Source organism: Phoenix dactylifera, chromosome 17 (genome assembly GCF_051530095.1).
Source record: "Phoenix dactylifera cultivar Ajwa chromosome 17, Ajwa_hap1_PhDact_Kaust_v1.1, whole genome shotgun sequence".
Lineage (NCBI taxonomy): Eukaryota > Viridiplantae > Streptophyta > Magnoliopsida > Arecales > Arecaceae > Phoenix > Phoenix dactylifera.
The window spans coordinates 18,074,498-18,095,430 of NC_143206.1; the positions used below are offsets into that span (position 1 = coordinate 18,074,498).

Below are 20,933 nucleotides of genomic sequence, written 5' to 3' on the forward strand. Positions count from 1 at the left end.
CGACTTCAGTATTGAAATAGAAGTCGGCAAGACAGATCAACTCAATGCAAATAAATAAAGTCAGCGGTTCGAGTGCAAATAAAAATGACCAGCGACAGATTAAGAACATTTCATATTTGAAATGGGCAGTTCAGTTCATAATATCTTGGTTATGAAATAGTAAAATTGGATCTAGATCCGGGAACAGGCAGAATGACACCGAACAAAATGCCTTGCAACTAAAATAAAGTTCGCCGCCCTCATGCATGATCTGTAACCAGAAATCCATCTATACCAAATAACCATAATGGTGGACTTGATTTACTGGAGAACTCGCATTGTGATAGAATTGTTGAGACAGAAACTCCTATTCTTTATGCAGAAGGCGTTCATCGCATCATTCCGTGTTGGAAAGTGGATAAGTGCAAGCCTTATAGGATCAGGGAACCCTGGCCTGTAATATATCCAGGGAAAGTGAGAAAATGTCCGGATGAATCTAAAGCTTATAATACAAATATAGAGTAAAACTGCAAAGCACACCTGACAAAGGTTTGGAATGTAGAAGGATCATAATTACAACCATGCAGAAAACGCTCCACATCCTCCTGAAGAGCATTACGAGGAATTCCTTGCAACAAAACCTGATTAAAGGCCCCAAGACTAATGAGATAAATAATTTAATCTCGCCTCAAAGTTAACCAAGTACATAACACATTTATGATCCATTTACAGCAACTTATGAACAACAATCACAGCCAGCTGCCAGCTGCTAATCAATCAAGTTCACAAGCATTCTATAACATTAACAATCCATGCCAGTGCAGATGATTATTCTATAAATCCAAAAATCATGTAGTTGATGCCAGCAGATATTTTCGAAGACAAAAGTAGGGATGCTCAGAGGGTGAACTTCACAACCCACCAAATACCAGCAGCATCAAGAATAACATGGACCATGATAAATCAGATGTCATGAAATTTGGAATTTATAATGACATGGATTTCAAAAAATATAAAAAACTTATGTAATCACTCGAAAACAAGGTCTCTAGCAGCATCTGTCTGAATAAATTATCATGCCAAGGTTCGTTGGGTTTTAGCTGGGTCTGTGGACAGAATAAAGCATACAAAGGGATTGCACAACATCCATTAAGTTGAAGTAAAGCAGATCAAGTCTGTACTGCATCTCAATTGTTTGGAGTCCAAAAACAATGGTTAATACTACATTTGAAACAGAAGCTAAAAAGGACGGGTAGCTAGTATGATCCCATGCTCCCTCGCAGCTCATTAGCAAGTTATCTTCCCCAAAAGGAAACTGGAAACTCTAATTCAAGTAAATTGAATATTGTAACCCGAAAAGAAATGAATACAAAAATCAGTTAAGAGAGTAGTTTACACCACATTATTAGACTATGAAAAGTCTCGAGGACTTAGAACATGCTACAATTGCATTCAAGAACTCATTTAAACTTCAATGCAAGTCAAGAACTTATGTACGAAACTTGGAATCCTTGTCCATACTCATTTAAACTTCAAATCAAGTCAACAATGGACATTCAAGTACATAAATTAAGCTTCCTTCCCTACTTCTGATTTTATTAAAATCAAATGTATTTGGAAACACAAATACTAATGCACCCTACAAATGTAAGCACAAATGAAGACTAATTGATTTGTCCCAAACAAGCTATTGCTTTCTGACTTTAATAAGTATACAAAAAAAAAAACTGCTTGAAGATTATATACAATGCAGATAGTTATCATTTATGCGTGAACATTATCTGCATATTATCCTGCTCATTTTTTTTATCATTCTAAAGTTCATGATTAGAGGCATCAATACCAACGTGAATTTACATAAATATACAAAGATTCATACTTTAGAAACCTTAAAAAGGCTACTTACAGCTTTTCCATCATATGATGTCATAAGGTCCCACTGGGAACGGTTCACCTGTAATGTAAAGGTTAACGGCATAATATAGAGTTATAGACAATGTCTGCAAAACTTATGAAAATATACCACAGAATTTTCGCAAACAGGGAAGGTAGCATTACCTTTTCCATCTTATATAAACGACCCTTTCGTATAGTTTGCCTCACTGCCATGTCAAACGAAGACCGAGAAGGGAATTGCAACAACCTATTTTTGATAAAAAAAATAATTTTAAATTTCATCATTGTCGATAAATCAATAAACATATACATAGGAAGAATTTTGTAACTAAATACAAATGAAAATATACAAGTGCTTGGAAAAAAATGGGCCTAGACACAACTAAATGTCACATGTACTTTATATTGACATTAAAAAACCATTTAAATATCAAATCACAACAACTGACAAAAATACAAAGCTATCATATATTGGATGCTTTGCTCGCATCCCAACAGGGATTTAGGATTAGCCTGCAATATTGATAGCTTGAAAAGCAGAATTCGTCAAGAAGCTAGGAATATGTCATGTATTTCATAAAGGGCCAAAGGAGAGAAAGGGAAATATTCTTTTTTTAAAAAAAGGATCCTTAGGCAAAAGGTACAAATTCACATGGTGCATCATAAATGCACATTGATTTCAGACTTGGGAGAGGTAGAGTAAAAAAGCAAAAGAAGACTGAGAAGAACAAGAAAATGAAGAAGGGGAGGGGAAGAAAGAAACAAGAAAAATACCTAATTGTTACAATGCATCCAAGTTGGATAGAAAGTAGTTTCATGTCTTCATCTTCATCATCATAATTATAATCAAAGGGGTTCTGTTCTTTGTCTTTAGCTTGTTACCGACCTTAGCTTCAGCAGAAACATAAATAAAATGAATGATAAAAGCCTTCTTCAAAAAATTCTTAGATGCTCCTATCAATTAATAGGTTTTAGGCTCTCAAATTCCTTTCCAGAATCCCCTTCCCTCCTAGTACTTAGATCAGGATAAAGACAACAAAGGCCTCATTGATAGTCAGCAGTGCAATTTCTGAAGGACCACCATCAAATCATCTTTCATCTTTAACCAGGAAGGCACAGAATTTCGATAGAAGCCATCCAAACTAGCCTAAGCACCATCCATCCGAGTAAATGATGGTAGCATGAAACTTTGAACCAAGTTTCCTATGGCAAAGCACATCAAGTACTACCCTGAACTCTAGATGCACTTGCAAGGGGGAGCTCTCACCACCTAAAGCTCAATGTAGCTCAAGCTTGTCACATCCATATTTGTCTTAACCAACTACTCATTATCTTTCACCTCAGCAGGTTCACTAAGTTTCTCAACTCTTGTAATTATATTATGAGAAATTTGAAGCCAGTACCACTGCAATCTAGTTTAGCTTGATCGGTTTCTAATCCAAGCTGCAAATATTAGTACATAATGTTTCTACATTTATAGGGAACTCGGCACATTAGTGGATGCACTGGTAGATAATAAGTCTAAATATTAGCATATAATGTTTCTACATTTAAGCTAACAGTTACCTTCTATTCATTAATTCAAAACGGGTACAAGTAAAGTTCATCAATGACACTCAGTATTATCATCTTCATGGATGCAAACTCAGTGTTTACATTTTTAAGAAGAATGAAAATATACAATAGGCAATAACGAAGAGTGGAAGCAGGGGGAAACAAATTGTACAAAGAGCAGCATAACTCTGCATTTCCATTCCTAGTCATGACAATAAGTCTAAATCCATTGAGTATAAAACTAGCAATCACCTAATATGTGCAAAGTGGAAGGTTCACTTGTAGATTAATAACAAAGTAAAGGTGATCAAGCTTTTATATAATGACAGTGACATTATACCTAACTCCTAACACCAAAGTGGTTCGAGCATTTAGAAGGCTGAAAACTGTGACCTTTAACTTACGAAAGGTAAAGTAAAAAAGTTAAGTATGCATTGATCGTATCAGTCTCTATAACTCTACCAGACATTTGGTACCTAGCTAATGAGCAAGTGGAGCTTAAAATCAGTCAAAGGCATGCCAAAAATGAGAAGGATAAAGTGATCATACACCCCAACTGGATTATACGCTCTGTTGTATTCAACTTTTACATCATCGGCAGACAAATTGCATCCTTCAAAGAAATGAATGACATCAGTCTTCAGCGTATTCCTCCCAATACCAGTCACCCTTCCAAAGACCAGACCTAGTTGCAAAATGCATAGAAATATGCTAAGTCATTATGTGTGCTTGATACAAACAGCTAATGAAAAAAACAGTAATGAAAAATTTATCAAGTCAATTTAGTAGGTTAAAGTGGGAGATGGATTATTTAAGGCGACAAGAAGTTCGGGGCAGTTAAAAAAATGGGGGAACCTGATCAAAATTCCATAGTCAACAAAATGCAAACTTTTTATACTGATAGGCTAATCACTCATCTACAAGGTATAAGTCAGGCCATTTGACTTCACCAACAAATGTTTAACGAAAGCAGCCTGAATTCCCGAAAACAATCATCTCTACAGCATATAAACAAAACTAGGTTTTTAGTTACACCCTATCAACTGTCATTTTAATAGCTGAGAGATTTCAGATAATGTTTGGCATTAATAATAGAAAATAAGTACAAAAATAGATTGAAAAACATAGATTTTTATTCAATAATGCGCACCGCATGAACTCCTTCGGAAAGAATAAAGAACAGAAACGCGTCGATCTAAAGGGCCCGGATTCGGGAAACCAAATCCCTAAATAAAAACAGCATCATAGAAAACCCCAACCCTAGGCGGAGGAGAAGAAGGGGAAAAAGATGGATCGGAGAAGATACCTTCGTTGGGAGGCTGGAGAAATGAATCGTTGGAAGAATCCTGGGGTTCCCCCTCGGTGGTGGAGAGGCTCCTCCTCGGTGGAAACCTTGGGATGGGATTCAGGGTTAAAACCCTCGGCTTGAGGGCGCTTCCTAGGAGTCTCAGCTTCGACATTTTTTTTTCTCGAAGCAACTGCGAGCCGAGGGCTCCAAAGGTCCCTCCTTGCTGGTAACCTTGCGTCGGCGCTTGGTTGAGTAGTTCGGCGATGGTTTGGTTTGGCTTGGCGAGCCCTAGCGTTTGGGCTTCGGAAAGAATGTCCCGGCGGAACAGTTTAAGAATTTGGACTTCGGCACCCTAGTTGGACAGGATCTTGGCCCAGGGGCAAAAGCTCAAATCGTTCTTTTGGATTTTGCCGCATGAAATGAAATCGAGGGGTACAAATGAACGGAATCGATCCGGTTCGTTAGTCACCGGTGTTAAGTGACATTTACCGGCTTTTGGTTTGGAAATATGATTGTTGATTTTATTGGAGTGAACCTGTACATCAATCTAGTTTGCAAGTGAAAGTATATGAGATGGGTCTCTTAGAGCACGTCCCCTCAAGAGGGTATCGTCCGCTTTGGAGATGGACTCTCTTGAACTGTGTCCGCTTTTATGGGTCCACACTTCCCTCACAGCTTTATCCTTTAAAAAGACATGAAGGGAAGAGATTTTGCCCCTCCTTATAAAGTACAATCTTTTTCGCTACTCAACCGATGTGGGATTAAAGTTTTGGATCTCCATCCGCTTCCCAACACTATTTCCCCTAGCGGAAAGAATTCGTGCGGGAAAGTTACAGCGGGGTCCTTCCTCTAGCGCCATCTATTAGAGCAGAAAAATAGATCGCATCTTCTCGAGAGGTATTGTCCGCTTTGGAGATGGACTCCCTTGGGCGGTGTCTATTCTTATGGGTCTACGCTCTCCTCACGGCTTTGTCCTTTAAAAAGGCACCGGAAGGGGTTTTGCCTCTCCTTATAAAGCACAATCATTTCCGCTACTCAACCGATGTGGGACTAAAGTTCTGATTTTCCATCCGCTCCCCAATAGGGTCTAAAGTCTCCCTTCATCGCATCACAGACAGATAAAAAGAATCAATGCAACATTGTTTGTTCGATACACTCAACTTTTTTATATTCATCCAAATAATAAGAAGCACGCTACAATATTCTTTGTTCACCCTCTGAACACTGCACCTAGCTGGATATGAGTCTTATTTTTATATTTCTTATCAGTTTTACCGTAAGCATGTATTGGTGGCCTTAGGGCCTCTGGACTTTATCTATTTAATTTTGCAACTTATATATACTGAATTTGTGGAAAAAAACTTTGAGACGTTCAAGTAGGAAGAATCTCCAATGCAGCCTAGATTTGACGCTCCCTCTGTTGGAAGGAACTCCTCGGGGCAGCATTTGATAATGAGGTAGGGCCAAAAAGTTCAATATATGCTGTATCTGTCATTGGACTTGTGGTCACATATAGATACCGGCAGAAAAGAAAGGAGCAAGATCAGTCACCATTTCTCAAACTCTTTGAAGAGGATTGAGCGATATTGCTTGAGGGTGATTCGGCTGCAATTATTGGCTGGATCCGAGAGGCGTTGCCAGTATGAATGGATGCCACCCGTTGCTTCGAGATATCTGGGCTATGATCTATAGCGAGGTGACCTTCCAGGCTAAGTACGTATACAGAGACGCCAACGGAGGCTGCAGATTGGATAGCCTCGTATGTGACCAACCATTCTAGAGATGTCCTTTGGATCGGAGAGAGGGAGCAACTTAGAACGTTTCAGAATTTATTATCTTTTCACCTTTTTGAATGTATCAATACTAGAATTGTATGAATCATCCATTTCATTAAAAAAAAAAGAAAAGTGATGTCTTGGAGATGAATTGGGTATAGGGTAAAGTAACCTTATGGGATAACCAAACCTTCTATCTAATTCAATTGTAAAGCCTTCGTAAATATTTTCAGTGATCGAGCATCCAACATTCCAAATTGTTGGCTATACCAGAAAAGGTGCAAAATGGAATTCAATACTTCAATTCTTATGCCGTTTGTTCTGCGACTTAGTTGCCTTCTGTTTTGGAATATATATTGGGTCTGAGGTCCCTCACATACAGTAACCATGAGACGGAACCTTAAAGCTGCTCACTTTTGGTGTTTTGATACATCAGCCCTTAACTACTCCTTTTAAATCCCCATTAACTAATCATGAACAAACGCGTTGTCCTGGAGGCCTATAATAACGACTCAAATGAATATCGAAATGACCACAATATCTCAACGCCCTGCTGACTACGGCCTTCAACATGTCCACCAATTTTTTACGTACAAAGGGCTTGACATGTATATGTTTTTTTTCATATCTTATAGAAACCATGGACGTACACAAACCGCATCCTTTTTCTCCCCCTTCGCTTTGGAGAACTCTCGTGCCTGTTCTAAGGCTTTGTAGTTTATTCTTTTCCACTCAACATGGAATAAGTAATCTTCAGTTGTCCACCCAAAATCTCCAATCAGTGCCGTATTTCTGAAACCACTTAACACCTACCATAACACTAACAAATAAAGTAATCCCAAAACTTCTCCATCTCGGCTGGCTCCCATGCAGAACAGGCCAGTATTGCGAATGGAAAGAAACTAAAGCATCAAAATTAGAAGTTTAAGACAAACCAATTAAAAAAAAAAGGAATCGAGAACAAGACCCAGGCCAGCAGTAAACAACCAGTAGAAAAGAAGGAAGAACATTTATTTCTACAAACTATCAAGCGCTAAATGCATTTATAGGTAGAGAACCAAGTCGCAACCACGAGAAGACAAAAAGCATAAAGTTTGCAATAGCATCAGCAGATATTTGACTGGCACTATAAAGAAAGAAGTTCACTGGCTCAGTCAGCAATAAAACACTAGTAGCAATTACTTCCATTTCTTGAACTTTCCTCCAAACATGCCATGCTTCCCATGCTTATGCTTGCCAAACTTCCCATGCTTGAACTTCCCGTGGTGCTTGAACTTGCCATGGTGACCAGGCATATGACCATAGTAGGCCCCATGGGTGGCACCATGATGAGAACCATGTGCAATATGGTGCGCCCCATAGGCGGCCGCTGCAGCGGCTGCACCCCCAGCTAGCATCGTTCCCATGTGAGATCCATGTCCTGTGAAAAGTTTTTGACCCGTTGATTGTCGAAGAAATTAAAGATATCAAGGAACAATGTCCGTCCAAGTAACAAGGTTGTTGAGGCTCATATTATGAACTACAAAGAACCAGGCATACAAGTGGAAGGAACCCTTTGTTGTTAGATGAATGGAGATGATCCTACATGTTGTGTGTAATGATTTATACAATTAAACAAAGAACAAGAACAATCGAAAATGAAATAACAGCTTCTAATTGTACAACTGTGCTCGTTAATAATGATAAGGATGGTTAAATAATCGTGGTGCTGCTAATAAGTGAATAGCAATAATGATCTCGGTGGAGAACTTTAGCCTTCATCAATTTCCTTTTCAGATCAGTAAGGATTAGATGATCTATAGTAGCAATAGAGCAGCACTGATGGTTCCATGGGTTTCTACCACTTAAAACACTATACCAACATGGAGGATGGATCATAAGAAAGGTCTCCACTCTCCAATATGCTATCTGTAGTTTTGTAGAAATGATGCATACCTTGATGTGGAGCAGATGGACCAGGATAAGCTGCTGGTGGGTATCCACCGGGTGCGTACCCATGTGGAGGGTATCCCTGTGGAGGATACCCTTGAGGAGGGTATCCCCCAGGTGCTGAGGGGTAACCTTGAGGAGGGTATCCCCCAGGTGCTGGGGGGTAACCTTGAGGAGGGTATGCCCCAGGTGCTGGAGGGTATCCAGAGTGGTGTCCTGATGGATAAAGTCCATGTGCCATGTCTGATAAGAATCCTCTGTCACTGCTGTCTTTCCCATCATGCTTGTCCTTCCCACCTCCCATTTTCCTCACTGAAATGGATCGTGCACAAAATAATTGTTAAAACCTGTCATATTAGTCAAAAGTATAACTATATACAAAATTTCTACTACAGGCTTTCACTCGATAAATATTGACCAAAATACTGCCACATCGTCCAAGACAAACAACTAGTTAATAAGCAACTACGGAGAGGAGGAAAAGCATGGTTGACTTCTTTATCGCTTATATTTGTCGATATAAGGTACTGAAAAATAGTGCCAACTATGAGGAAAGAATCAGCATCTCTTTTTTTTTTGGTTAATAAATTAAGCCCAATGAAGGGCACACGAAATTTGCCAGCCAATGCTAGATATTTTCACTAAAATCGATACCTTAGGAGGTCTTACACCAAACCTTTTCATATGATTGGCCCCTCTGGAAAGTTAATGAATGGAAACACGTTGCCTTGCAATCATGTAAATTACCTTGTAAATGAACTCTTCCTGATAAAAGTATATGCATTATGAAAACCAAACAGTTAGTAAACTAACCGCAGAAAGTGGATTTTAAATTAAAAAAATTAGATATAACAACCAACATCAATAAAAGTGAAAAATTGAAGGTCGATGCCATAATCAATATATATATGCTTCCGTCTACTTGCCTTTAATCGTCTTTATTTCCTATAAAGTTGCAGGCACAAACAACAGACATGTTTTAACTCCTGTTCGACCACTATCTTGTAACTTAATCGAGGATTTCTTAGAGTCCACTCCAAGATAAACAAATCCTCATTCCTTTCTTGTGATTTTTGTTTCCATTATTTTCTATTCATGCAAACTGCAAGCATTCTCTAGTAGATCAATTCTTAATTTCACCATGCATACAGCGGCATTCTCATATTGGGAAGTACAGATATGCATATATCTCATGCATACATCTCATGTGCAATTTAAGGGGTTATTGTCCTTTATAAAATTTAAATTAATTTACATTTCTTCCATGTTGCCATGCGATTGTCAAAGTTGAGTAAATCAAAAGGCAAAAACCTTGGTGGTTAAGCATATGTTTCCAATTGAAGTACACATGCAAGGAGGCAATTAGCATTTCTAAATATGCAATTCTTTGTGTTGTATAAAAACTGAAACTCAAGTTGTTGGTATGCAAAGGTCTTCTAATTTCATTATAGTAACTTCTAAGACACCTGATAGAAACTGAAACCCTATATTCTATGACCAGCGACCTTCATCGAAACCCCTAAATCCCATAACCAAATCATTAGTGGTCACCAACAAACTGTGTTCCTGTCATACTGTGCCACATAGTTACTAGCACTTTGAAATGGGTGCTTATTGGTACTGACTTATATCAATATGTTCTGATTCATATTTGTTTGATACAGTGCACAATAATGAAATGCATGACAGAGGCCAATTTGAGTTCTCACATTATCCAGTCCAGAGTATAGCAGCATGCCCAGAGCTACGTGAAATGAAAACATCACTAAGGCAGGTTCGGTTTCCTTTGTTTCTGCTCTTCCAAACCTCCAAAATATTATGAAAGCTTCCTTTCTTTGGTAGTATCTATTCAAAATCACACATTATTGATCCATGCAAATTTAGAGTGAGCAAGAAATACGTCCGACACATCTACTCTCCATCATCAGATACCAAAAACGGCATTGATGCAATAAAAAGAAAAAGCAGAATTGTAGCATGCAAGTGTTTCAGCCGATACATTTCAGCAATCTTGCCTATCGTTGCTTGCTGGTGTGTGTGTTATGTGGTAAATCATAAAGGTATTGATAAGTACCACATTGGCCTTTGACAAGTAGAAGCAGAATCTGGTATTTTTATCTTTGGACTTTAACAAGCAAGTGTTGAAGTAATGCTATAAGTCCCCCTACCAGTCATGACTGCTATGGTAGGTACCAATGTGGTATGGACTGGTATGGTACTGTACAGACATGGTATGTTGCTATGCCTAGGGGTGCTGGCACAGCAAAAGTAAAGTGCATACCATGTGTTAGTACGGTACCTCACCAAGGAGAATATTGATACAGATACCTTATTGGCAGAGATGGTACAGCCAATGAGCACTGGCAACAGAATCCTTCCTAACAAGTGATATCCTTCCCCTTGCACAACTAACCTTTCGTTCTCTAATGACTAAGACCACCATAGCCATTCAATGAAATTTGTTAAGAACCACAACAAGTTTCAGTATTCACAAATTTATGCATGAGATTTTAAGCATGTAACTGAGGTTGAGTGAGATTAACTATGGCAGCTTCAAATTGCATAATATTTCAGCACATTTTTTGCTGTAGATAAGAGGCATAAATTTTAGGACTATTAGCAGATATGTTTGTAACCAATCAATGCAATTGGCTACTAGGAGAAACAACAAAAACTTGAGTCAGGGCTTATATGGGACCTAAATAGGTTTCCAATTAAAAGATACAAGCCTGTTTGTTTATTGTTCGGAATAAACAGCTTACTGTGGCAGAGCTGTCAATTGCCACATATTTTTGTTGATAAACAATCAAGGATGTACCAGCTGTTCAAGTAGCCTTTTTTTATTCTTTAGTTTTTTTGGTTTCAGTTTTATCTTGTTTAGGATGCTAGGTAATAGTTTTTTGTATGGATTATCCACCGCTTTTCTTGTAAGAATTCTGAAAGACTCTATTTGCATACTTATTTGACCACCTATCTAGAAAAAGATGTCCAGTGCACAAGGCTCCTGCTACTGTACCCCTGTGTGCAGAGAGTTTATATCCATATTTCGAATCTGTGACTCCCATGTCACAATGGAGCAACCATATCGATGTGCTAAAGCCTGCACCCCCAACCTATCTCCAATAGCAACAACAACAAAAAAAAAGCTGGCAAGAGCCCAACCTAACATGGCTTTAAGACCAAGATTTGTAACTCAGGCCTTTGCCTGGCTTGGGCCAAGCAAGCGAGGCTATTTTTTGCTCAGGTCTAGATAAGTGGTCAAATAGAGGGTGAAGCTTGGCGCAACAATATGGTTATTTCATTGTAACTTTAGTGCCACAGGTTCCAAGCATAGAAACAACCTTTCAGCACATGGGAGTAGGGCTTGCATATATTTGACCATTCCCAGATCCTACAGTGATGGGAGCCTCGTGCACCAATATGCCCTTTTTCATTGGAGATAAGTTGGCTCGAACTTGACCCCATAAATTCATAGGTCTACAACTATCCTATAATTCTTATTCTCACAAAAGAGAGGCAAGTTGTTTATGTGGTCCTAGAAAGTATAACATAGCTCTCCCTGTACTCCTCTCCCTCACCCCTTCTACCTTTCTTTCTCGTCATTTTCTCTAAATGACATCCACATGAACCGCCTTCACCATAATTTTGCTTTATAGCTTATTTCTATTTATACCATTAAATTGAACATTATACCCTCCATATTGTTCCCTTGACATAAGACTTACTGCTCCTATCACATGAAATAGCTTCAAAATCCTTCTCAAAACCTTAATCCTTCAAGTACTTCACCAAAATTCTTCAGTTTTGTGTTTAATCTCCAAACTCTAGCATTCTCCATCTTAATTCTCCAAACCAACCGACATGTTGTTAACAACTATCCCGAGTCTATATTTCAAGAAAGTAGGAATCAAAACTCATAAAAGCTTCGACCCATTATATCTTAATCCTAAGCATTACTTTATACATGATCTGTATCGGATCACTGGTTTCAAGGTTCAAAAGAATATAGACCCTATAAATTAGTAAAATTCATAAACAAGTACCTTACAAATTAGCATGCATAAAACCCACCAAGACGCTAGTAGGAAATTATAAATGCTGATTTCACAGGTTTCTTAAGTACATTCATATTCATAATTCCAAAGATCTTCGTGTCATTACTTCTTCATCTTTTTTTATTTTTGACATTCTTAGAAATTTTGAAACCTGAGAAACTCGATCATCCAGCTAAAGAATTCTTCTCCACTTTCTGCTTACATGCAGAAAATATGTTCTATGACTCAATTCATATGCATAATATATCCCAACAAAAAACGCTATCGCTCTATAATTAAACAATAACCCTGCATAATAAACAAACACTTTGGATTTCCATAATTTAGGACAATGTAAGCTGTATCTTCAAATGTACATCCAATAAAAATTTGTGCCGGATACCTTCTATCTAATATAACAATCAGTTATATCTTTATGGTTTCAGTTATTTTACAAGGAATTAGCATCCATCCCCAAAATTTATGCCAATCCCTAATAAATCATTCAAACAACCACTGGCTCATGGGTTACTATTATACAGATTGACGCGACTTGTATCAAATTTCCATCTTGTCCTCAACTAGCAGTGCAAAAAGTGATCAATAGCTCTGCCTCCATTTTACCCAAACATACATAAAAAGAATGATCCGGTCCCCTGCAATCTAATAAATTCTAGAACAATCAGCAAGTGAAGAGAACAAAACAAAATTACATACCCTAGTCATACCTTAAAAAAGTGACACAATACCCCTTCTATCTAATAATTCTAGTACGTATAGCAAACACTCTTATTGGATCATTGATATGACATCATGATAGATAAACTTAAATTCCTGCAGATTGGTTTTATTAACAAATTTTGTATTAATCAAACCAATCACAAAAGTAGGGTACCTAAGCGATCTTGTTTGCCTCTTGACGAATTCATGTTAATAGCATCACAAGGAGGAATCAATTGGGATTTCTAAAACACTCGAGCAAGATTTACTGTATAAATCCCACCCTTCCAAATACCAATAAGAAATCCATCAACTACTAGAACTTATCCTTTTCTGAATGAAGATTGAAGCAATCTTCCCCCCCAAAAAAAGGGGGAAATGTCGCAATATACCGATCAATATTTGACCTAGAATCTAGTCGATCAACAGAATAGGGTATCGATAATAAGAGAAACAACTAACGAAACAAAAACGAGAACAGATGAAGAACAGGAGGCTCACCAAGAACGAGAAGAGATCCGAACCACTCGGCGATCGAGGCCGAGAAGCGTCGCACCCTCCATCTTTATAGGCTCTTCCGCTACGCGTTATTGCAACGGGTTGTACCTTACGCGAGAAGGAAGGATTCGCCTTCCTTCGCCCGACTCTACCGTTGGATAGTGAGATATCCACTTCGAGATCTGTGCAGGCGGTAGAAGAAGAGTTCGAAGTGCTTTAAGAACTGTGGGGAGAGAGATCCAACGGTTGGTGTTCCGAAATAAGACCGATCGTTCTTTCGCGTGAGATACAACCCGAACCCCGCGTTATCATAGCTTCTCTTAGAAGTACCCACGTTTCCCACCTAGAAATGCGACTTCCTATTAATACCCACGAGCTGGAGCTGGCGGCTCAGCCCTTCAAAACGCGTGAGAGACGCGGTCCCGAACCGAAGGGAACCTCTATATGAATGCCGTTTTCAACCAAAAAAAAAAAAAAAAAAACCGAAGGGAACCGAGATATCCGCCACGTATTGCGTAACCCTGAGTGTAGCTGGTGGAGGACAAGCGGAAGCAGGATTCCCCATGGAGTTGCCGCGTGCGCAATTAATAATGGGCCCCGCGGACCATCCGCTTGGATTTTGAAATCGAAGGGCACGCGGACGTAAAATAAGGCATGCGGACCGTTCTTTGGATGCACTCCAGGCCAAAATAGAAGATAATAATGCAAAAATTATATAGAGAAGTTGGCTGGACGCTTACTTTGCCAATTTTTTTTTTTTTAGCACCTATCTTAAAACAAGAAATTAAAAGTCAAAAAAAAATGAGACCTGTGCTACTAAAAACAGAGTTGGTCAACTTTGTAACTTTTAAAAAAATAAATACAAAAAATTAATTACTTAGTATGTATAATCTTACCATGCAGTATATATTGATAAAAAAATGTTTTAAAAATTGTATATCGATTTATTTGATAGTATGTATTGGATCATTGCTAAGTGTATATCAGATAAGCTTTCAGTATGTATTAAAAAGTCAACGAATATGTATCATCAGCTATATAGTATGTATTGGTAAATATGATATTCTAAAACTATATATTAATTTACTTTGAAGTGTGTATTGGGGTGCTAGATAACTAATTTGCTAGGTATGTATCATCTGACCGTGTATTATATACTAGTGAACATCATGTTCTAAAAATTGTATATCAATATACTTTGATGTGTCTGTTAACTTGTTAAATAACTAATTTGCTTGGTATGTATTACTTGATTATTAGTATGTACTATAATTTTTTTTTTAAATCATGGGAACTAACGAACCCGTTAGTAGAAACGATTTATGACTTTTGGATTTCTTCTTTAAGATGTATACTAAAAGAAACATAGCAAAATGGAAAACCTGGCCCACATTTTTTTTCTGGGATGCCCTGACCCATATGATTTTTGTTCGAATATAATAACCACGATTCAAATGAGGAGTGAGATTCCCATAACTGCCGCATCCATTAACGTTTGCATGACATTTATAGTACATAAATGAAAAATGTTGGATGCAAATAATTTGTGCCATCTTGATATTCCCATGACCTCTATTAAAGGGAATCAAACTTTTTCTTTTTCATCCTAGATAATGATTCCTAATGCAGATCTTATAAACTTTAAACATCCATCAAATGTATAATATGTTTATATTAACACAGGCTTGTCATTAGCCCAGCGAATCAATTCTACCAAAGGAAAAAAGAAGGCATATCATAAATTTTTTCTCTTAAAAATTCAGAAGATTTTATTGGAGGGAATCAATATCCTTTATATCTTTTCATTGTGCTTCATAGCCCACTTGCTAAAAGGGAGCTGCGGTCCCTTGTTCCTTTCCTCCTTCTTGTGGGCAATATGTGGAGATAGCAACTCGGATTGAATCGAGGTCAATTCTATTACAGGAGCAACAAAAAATAGTTTTGAGCTAAAATTTGGACTCATACCAAATCCATTTACTTCATATTTTGCATCCTTTTACTTGGCCTTGCTTTACTTAGCTCGGCATGAGATTAACTCTGCAATTAACTAAGTTCAGTCAAGTTTGGGGTTCGAAACTTGTTGTATTATGCTCATTGTCAGTTAGTATGAACAATGGATGTAAATCAAAAACATCCCAAAATCATTTTAATTTTAAGAAAGCGTACGATAATTCATGGTCTTTTTACATGCTGGTGGATCTAATGTGTAGTGTCCTGAAGGTTAATCTTCTTTTCATCACCACTACATATTAGAATCTACTGAGTTTTATCTGCTTAATCTTAATGCACGCATCTGAAAGATAGCTAGGTCAACTGTATGTACTAGGTTCACCATCACAAATTGCACGACCGACTTGCCTTCACTTAATAAGCTGGGTCTTGAGTTATACCTAATAAAATTAGGACAGAAAGTTTTGAGGTAGGATTGCATCTAGTATTTTATTAGGGCAACTGTGATATAAAGAAGTTTTTTTGAAGAAAATTTCCTGCATCCAGTTGCCATTCACAGGCTCGGTTAACATATATTCATGCCACAAAAGGCTTCTTTGGTGGCATTTAATTTTTTCTTCTCACATTTTGCCCTTGCTTTTTTTTTTTAAAGAAATTAATTTTGCTTTGTAAAGTGTTTTCGTCCAAAATCATAAATATACTTTCATTACCTTACAGCCAATAATAAGGAGTATTTATTCCACATCTTCTTGGGACCAGTATCAGAATTTTGATCATCTTACTGATGATTGATTAAGCATTTGCCTAATAATTCAAAAGAATATATAAGCAACCTAATGAAGATAAATATAAACAGAGAAATAAATGCCAAACTACATTTTCATATCACAAAAATATACAAGCTTCAAACCAAGAAAGCAAATGAGCTCGCAGTTTAAAATACACCAAGTTTGGTAAGTTAATGGAGGGCAAAATGTGAACCTCACACACCTTCCAGTTTCCTCTAAGGAGCCAAGGCCCACCCATGAAACCAGATGCAAGCCTTGTACTAGAATAACAGCTGATAATAGAGAATGTCAGTGATAGGATCAGATACAGTGGCAACATGCCGAGCACTTCATGAACTCAAAGCCCACTACCAACAGATGGCAGGATGAAGCTACCACCTCCCCACTTAAGAAGAAATCTGTTCAAAGTAAGTCTTATAAATTATCTCATAATACACAGAAGAACAAAAACTTCTTTGAAGTCATGAAACTATCAGGGAAAGAAGGAACAACCTCTGTTCGGTCTACCTAGGAAAGCCAGGTCTAAGATCACTGTACTGTTTATGAAATCCTGGATTCATGCATGAAAATATTGATGTCCTTTTAGGTTTGGTACCAAAAAGAAAGGACCTCAATGGTATTCTAGTCCTAGTTGAAAGATTCCGGAAGTGGGGATGTTGGCTACTTTTAGATCTGGAGAGATCAAAATCCTCATGTAGCTTCGACAAAGCCTTCTCTATTTTGGCTTGAAGCCCCCTGACATGATCAAGTCCCGCCTGCAGTTCATTTGCTACCTTGCTATTCTCATGTCGCATGTTCAGCACCTCCCCTTGAAACTTTGCCGCCTGATAAGGAGTAAACTGGGCTCCTTCACATTCTGAACTTTCCTTCAGAACTTCTGTTATCTCCTCTTGTATGTCACAAAGAGACGCGAGCCTACACTGAAGCTCCCCCCTAAGCAGTGCATTCCGTTCCAACCATACTTGAAGTTCAGTCTTCAATGCTCTCAGCTTCCTGTCAATTGGCGCAGACTCAGCTCTCACAACCTGGTCAGTCACAGTACTGTTAATTCCCTCTTGCAACTTACTGTCTTTCAGCTTCTCCATTTCAGATTGTACGTCCTTCAGTGTGGTTTGGAATTCTTGTATGCGATGGAATGAGGTGCTAAACTTCAACCAGAAATCTAAGTTCTCCTCTAACAGTGTGTCAATGTCCCTTCTGAATTTTTCTTCAATGGATGAAGTTCTTTGCAGTTCATCAGTGTGCTGTAGCTTGATGTCTTCTACATGAGGATTTCCTCTGTCCGCAGATTCGGTTGATGTATCTACTTTAGCAATGGATTGCACATTTACTATTGGATTTTCAGAATTTGGCAGGTTTGAATTCCCTATCGTTAATATTGGGAGGTGTAATAAGCTTTTGAGCCTGCGGTGACCATGACATGAGTCTTCAGCTTCAGCGGAATTAGCATCAGCGGGCCCATTAGAACTCCTTTTTGAAGAGCCCAGGTGCTGTCGAAGTGATTGAATCTCCTCCTCCTTCATGGCATTGGCATTTGTCAATTCCCTTATGATTGCCATTGTCTCACAAACATATTCTTGGTTCTTTTTCTCTACTTCTGAGAGCCTCTTTTTTGCTTCTTTGTAGTTTCGGAGGATTGAAGTGTACTCGGCTAATAAAATTTTTTCTCTATCTTCGAGTCTGTTTAAAAGTAATTGTTGCAAGTCTAGAGTATCTTCCTGCTCTCCGGGTAGCGTTTGTACTTCTACTTGAATGCAAGCATCCACTTGTGATGACTCTTTCTTATCTTCCTGTTTTGAGTCATGGATCCTTTTTGAATTGTTTTCAAGCTCAGAGCCTGCCATTGATTGGTCAAGATCTTTTATGTTGTGACCAAGTTCCTGAATCCCATGAGTCTCCTCTTTAACCGAATTTTCTTTTGTGTCTTGACTTTGTGCAACTTCTTGTTCTTTGCACTCTCTCTGTGGTTCAATATTATAAAGGGGAATCTGTTCCTCTCTGAATGGATTTGTAACACTGACCTGCTCCTGGTGTTTAGGAGACAACAATTTCTCTGAGATAACATTAAGGCTATGACAGGCATCAGAAAAATTCGCAAAAAGAGTAGTTTCTTCATCTTGGACAGTTTTCTCCAGGATCTGAACTTTAAGCAACTCCTCTTCTGCTTGCTTTAATCTATCACTCAATTCATTTGAGTCATTAATTAAAACAATCTTCTCTTCTTCCAAGCTCTGCAGGTTTTTCTCAAGCTCGTTGTTTTCTGAACTTAATCTATTTATTTGTGCCGTCTGTGATGAAACTTGAAGTTCCAAGCTTACGATCTCATTTACGATCTCGTCTATTTTCTCCACAATTTCCTCCACAGATGTATCAGAATTCACTTCAAAATGTTCCTGGACTTTCTCACATATCTTCTGTAACTCAAGTCTCTCCTGTTTCAGAGAATAAACTTCATCCTCCATGTTCTCAATGCTGAAATTAATCTCTTTATTTCCGTCAGCAGTTGCTCTGGTCTCCAAATTACATCGACCATCCTCTCCCTTCTGGACCTTCAGCTTCTCTTCAGCAATCCTAATTCTTCCTGACTCTATTCTTGCCTGCTCCACAGATTTCTTTCGCTGTTCATGCAAGTTAACTATGGCATCCTCACATGATTTAAGAGCTGTTGCTGTCATCAAGGCCCGAGCCTCATTATCTTCGATGACAGCACTGGTATCAAACTCATCTTGCAAGCAACAAACTTCCTCATGCATCACTGTGATCTGCTTCTCAATTTCCCAATACTTGGCAATTCCACTCTCGTAGGAGCTTTTGATAAATTCTCTCTCAGTCTGCAGAACCAGAATTGCCTTCTGAAGCCTATTTATCTCTTCTTGTGCCTTATGTTTGTCAATCTGAGAGGTAATACTCCTACGCTGTGTTTTCTTTATGGCCGATCGGTCCTCTTTTCTTGTGGTCATCAAGCTCTCCACCGTCGGCTTGTGAATTTTACGGGCATCAATAGGGGTAATTGCTTTTGGAAAATTATCATCCTCCTCCTCTAGCATTGCATACTGGACTTGGTCAGGAAAAGCATTTGCTATGGTGTGGTTGGCCTTGTGCAGTTCTCCTGAAATGTGATCATATCTTTCGGCCAATGCTCTATATGCCCTGTAGGCCTCTTCCACAAAGCTTATAAGTTCTGGTCTACTTTTGAAGTACAACTCTGCCCTCTTACCAAAGGAATCAGCATCCCCTTTAATGAGTTTGAGCATGGATTTCACTTTATCCTCCATCTCTGTTATGAAGTCCGTCGAGTTAAAATATTAGCAATGAGAGTTCACACATATGCAAAAGTCCACAAGAATCCACTTAAAGAATATGAATTGAGGAAAAAGGACAATCTTTGGAATCATACACTCTGGAAAATACAATCATATAGAGCTCTGATCTATGATAGAACTATGTTCAGGTGCTCGCAAAAGAAAATAATTTTATAAAAAAGCTGTTAAATTAGAACAACGCATATAATCTATCAAATAAGAATAAATGTTATAATTTTGTACGCAGCCAAGCCTGGACATGTATGATTCAGAGCTAGATAAGACCAGAGGTTAAATTTGCCTCAAAATCTTTAAGGACATCATTTGACCTGTCCATGTTCTCAATACCCCTGCAGGCGTCTCATAACTCATGCTTTGCCAGAAGATCACATAGATTGCAAGCTCTTAAGTCTATTATTGCATCAATGTCTCCTGACCCCATGGCTGCAACACCAACTTGACTCATCAAGTCACAAGCAGATAAGAATGGGGTCTTTGCATTCATTACAGCTCCTTTTATTTTGCCTCTATCACTTTTTTTTTATTTGCTACTTTGTTTTTCAAACAAAATACCTTGTCATTAAAGTTACCAACTTATTGTTAAGACCAGAAGATATAGATCAATATATAGATCCTCATTTTTGTTGGGGAAAGAAAAACATTATGGGCAATGCAATCGCAGAACAATAGATTGTCGCCAATCTGCGCACAATTTGTATGTCAAACCACATACAGAAAACCAGACAGATTCAATTTCTTTGCATCCAAAATAAACAATCGAGCAATCACAATTAAAGAAAAAAATAAAAAGAGAAGAGGAATGAATAGGAGACTGGCCTTGGAGGTCGCTGTGGAGCCATTTGGACTGCTTCGTCCGGATGTGGCTCGCCCACCACCATGAATACGCGTTGCTCGCTGCTCTCTGCAACATCTCTCCTGATCTCTCTCTCTCTCCCTCTTTCTCTCTTCCCTCCCCTCTGAACTACTATCATAACATATAATAAGAGAACATCATCTCAAGAATAAATAAGAAAACAGGGAAGGAGAAGAAGAAAGAGGGAGAAAAGAGGAGGCGCATGTTGGCCACCATAATGGGATTTAATGGCTTTATGGCTGAAAAGGAAGGGTTGCTGGTGTGATCCGAAACAAAAGGTTGGTGCGGGAATGGCTGGGGAACAAAAAAGGCTAACATCTATTCGCAGCCTCGCTGGCGCGCAGAT

The 20,933-nt window shown here is 38.4% G+C and overlaps 3 protein-coding genes across 8 annotated transcripts; all 3 read right to left on the reverse strand.

Annotated features, from left to right (window-relative positions):
- Positions 1 to 85: 85 nt before the first annotated feature.
- On the reverse strand, positions 86 to 4,996 carry LOC103721909 (Ribosomal protein S24e family protein). The gene is made up of 6 exons (XM_008812297.5): positions 4,736 to 4,996; positions 3,979 to 4,114; positions 2,038 to 2,122; positions 1,886 to 1,933; positions 520 to 620; positions 86 to 433 (listed from the first exon to the last, which is right to left on the reverse strand). The coding sequence occupies exons 1-6, from the start codon at positions 4,887 to 4,889 to the stop codon at positions 301 to 303; spliced, it is 657 nt and encodes a 218-aa protein (XP_008810519.1). The 5' UTR covers positions 4,890 to 4,996; the 3' UTR covers positions 86 to 300.
- A 2,486-nt stretch (positions 4,997 to 7,482) lies between these two features.
- Positions 7,483 to 13,834, reverse strand: LOC103721908 (uncharacterized). 5 transcript variants are annotated; one of them, XM_088713110.2, is made up of 4 exons: positions 13,677 to 13,795; positions 9,098 to 9,186; positions 8,428 to 8,733; positions 7,483 to 7,912 (listed from the first exon to the last, which is right to left on the reverse strand). In XM_088713110.2, the coding sequence occupies exons 3-4, from the start codon at positions 8,723 to 8,725 to the stop codon at positions 7,671 to 7,673; spliced, it is 540 nt and encodes a 179-aa protein (XP_088569236.2). In that variant the 5' UTR covers positions 8,726 to 8,733; positions 9,098 to 9,186; positions 13,677 to 13,795; the 3' UTR covers positions 7,483 to 7,670. The 5 variants fall into 5 exon arrangements, with proteins under 5 accessions (XP_088569236.2, XP_088569235.2, XP_008810514.3 ...); XM_088713109.2 differs by having other exon boundaries at positions 9,076 to 9,186; positions 13,677 to 13,794; XM_008812292.6 differs by having other exon boundaries at positions 9,169 to 9,186; positions 13,677 to 13,748.
- A 2,638-nt stretch (positions 13,835 to 16,472) lies between these two features.
- LOC103721907 (protein NETWORKED 2A) lies at positions 16,473 to 20,828 on the reverse strand. Of its 2 annotated transcripts, XM_017846364.5 has the most exons (3): positions 20,551 to 20,828; positions 16,904 to 19,688; positions 16,473 to 16,809 (listed from the first exon to the last, which is right to left on the reverse strand). In XM_017846364.5, exons 1-2 carry the CDS (start codon positions 20,642 to 20,644, stop codon positions 16,915 to 16,917), a joined length of 2,868 nt encoding a protein of 955 aa, XP_017701853.4. In that variant the 5' UTR covers positions 20,645 to 20,828; the 3' UTR covers positions 16,473 to 16,809; positions 16,904 to 16,914. The 2 variants fall into 2 exon arrangements, with proteins under 2 accessions (XP_017701853.4, XP_038988988.2); XM_039133060.3 differs by having other exon boundaries at positions 16,473 to 19,688.
- Between the last annotated feature and the right edge of the window lie 105 nt (positions 20,829 to 20,933).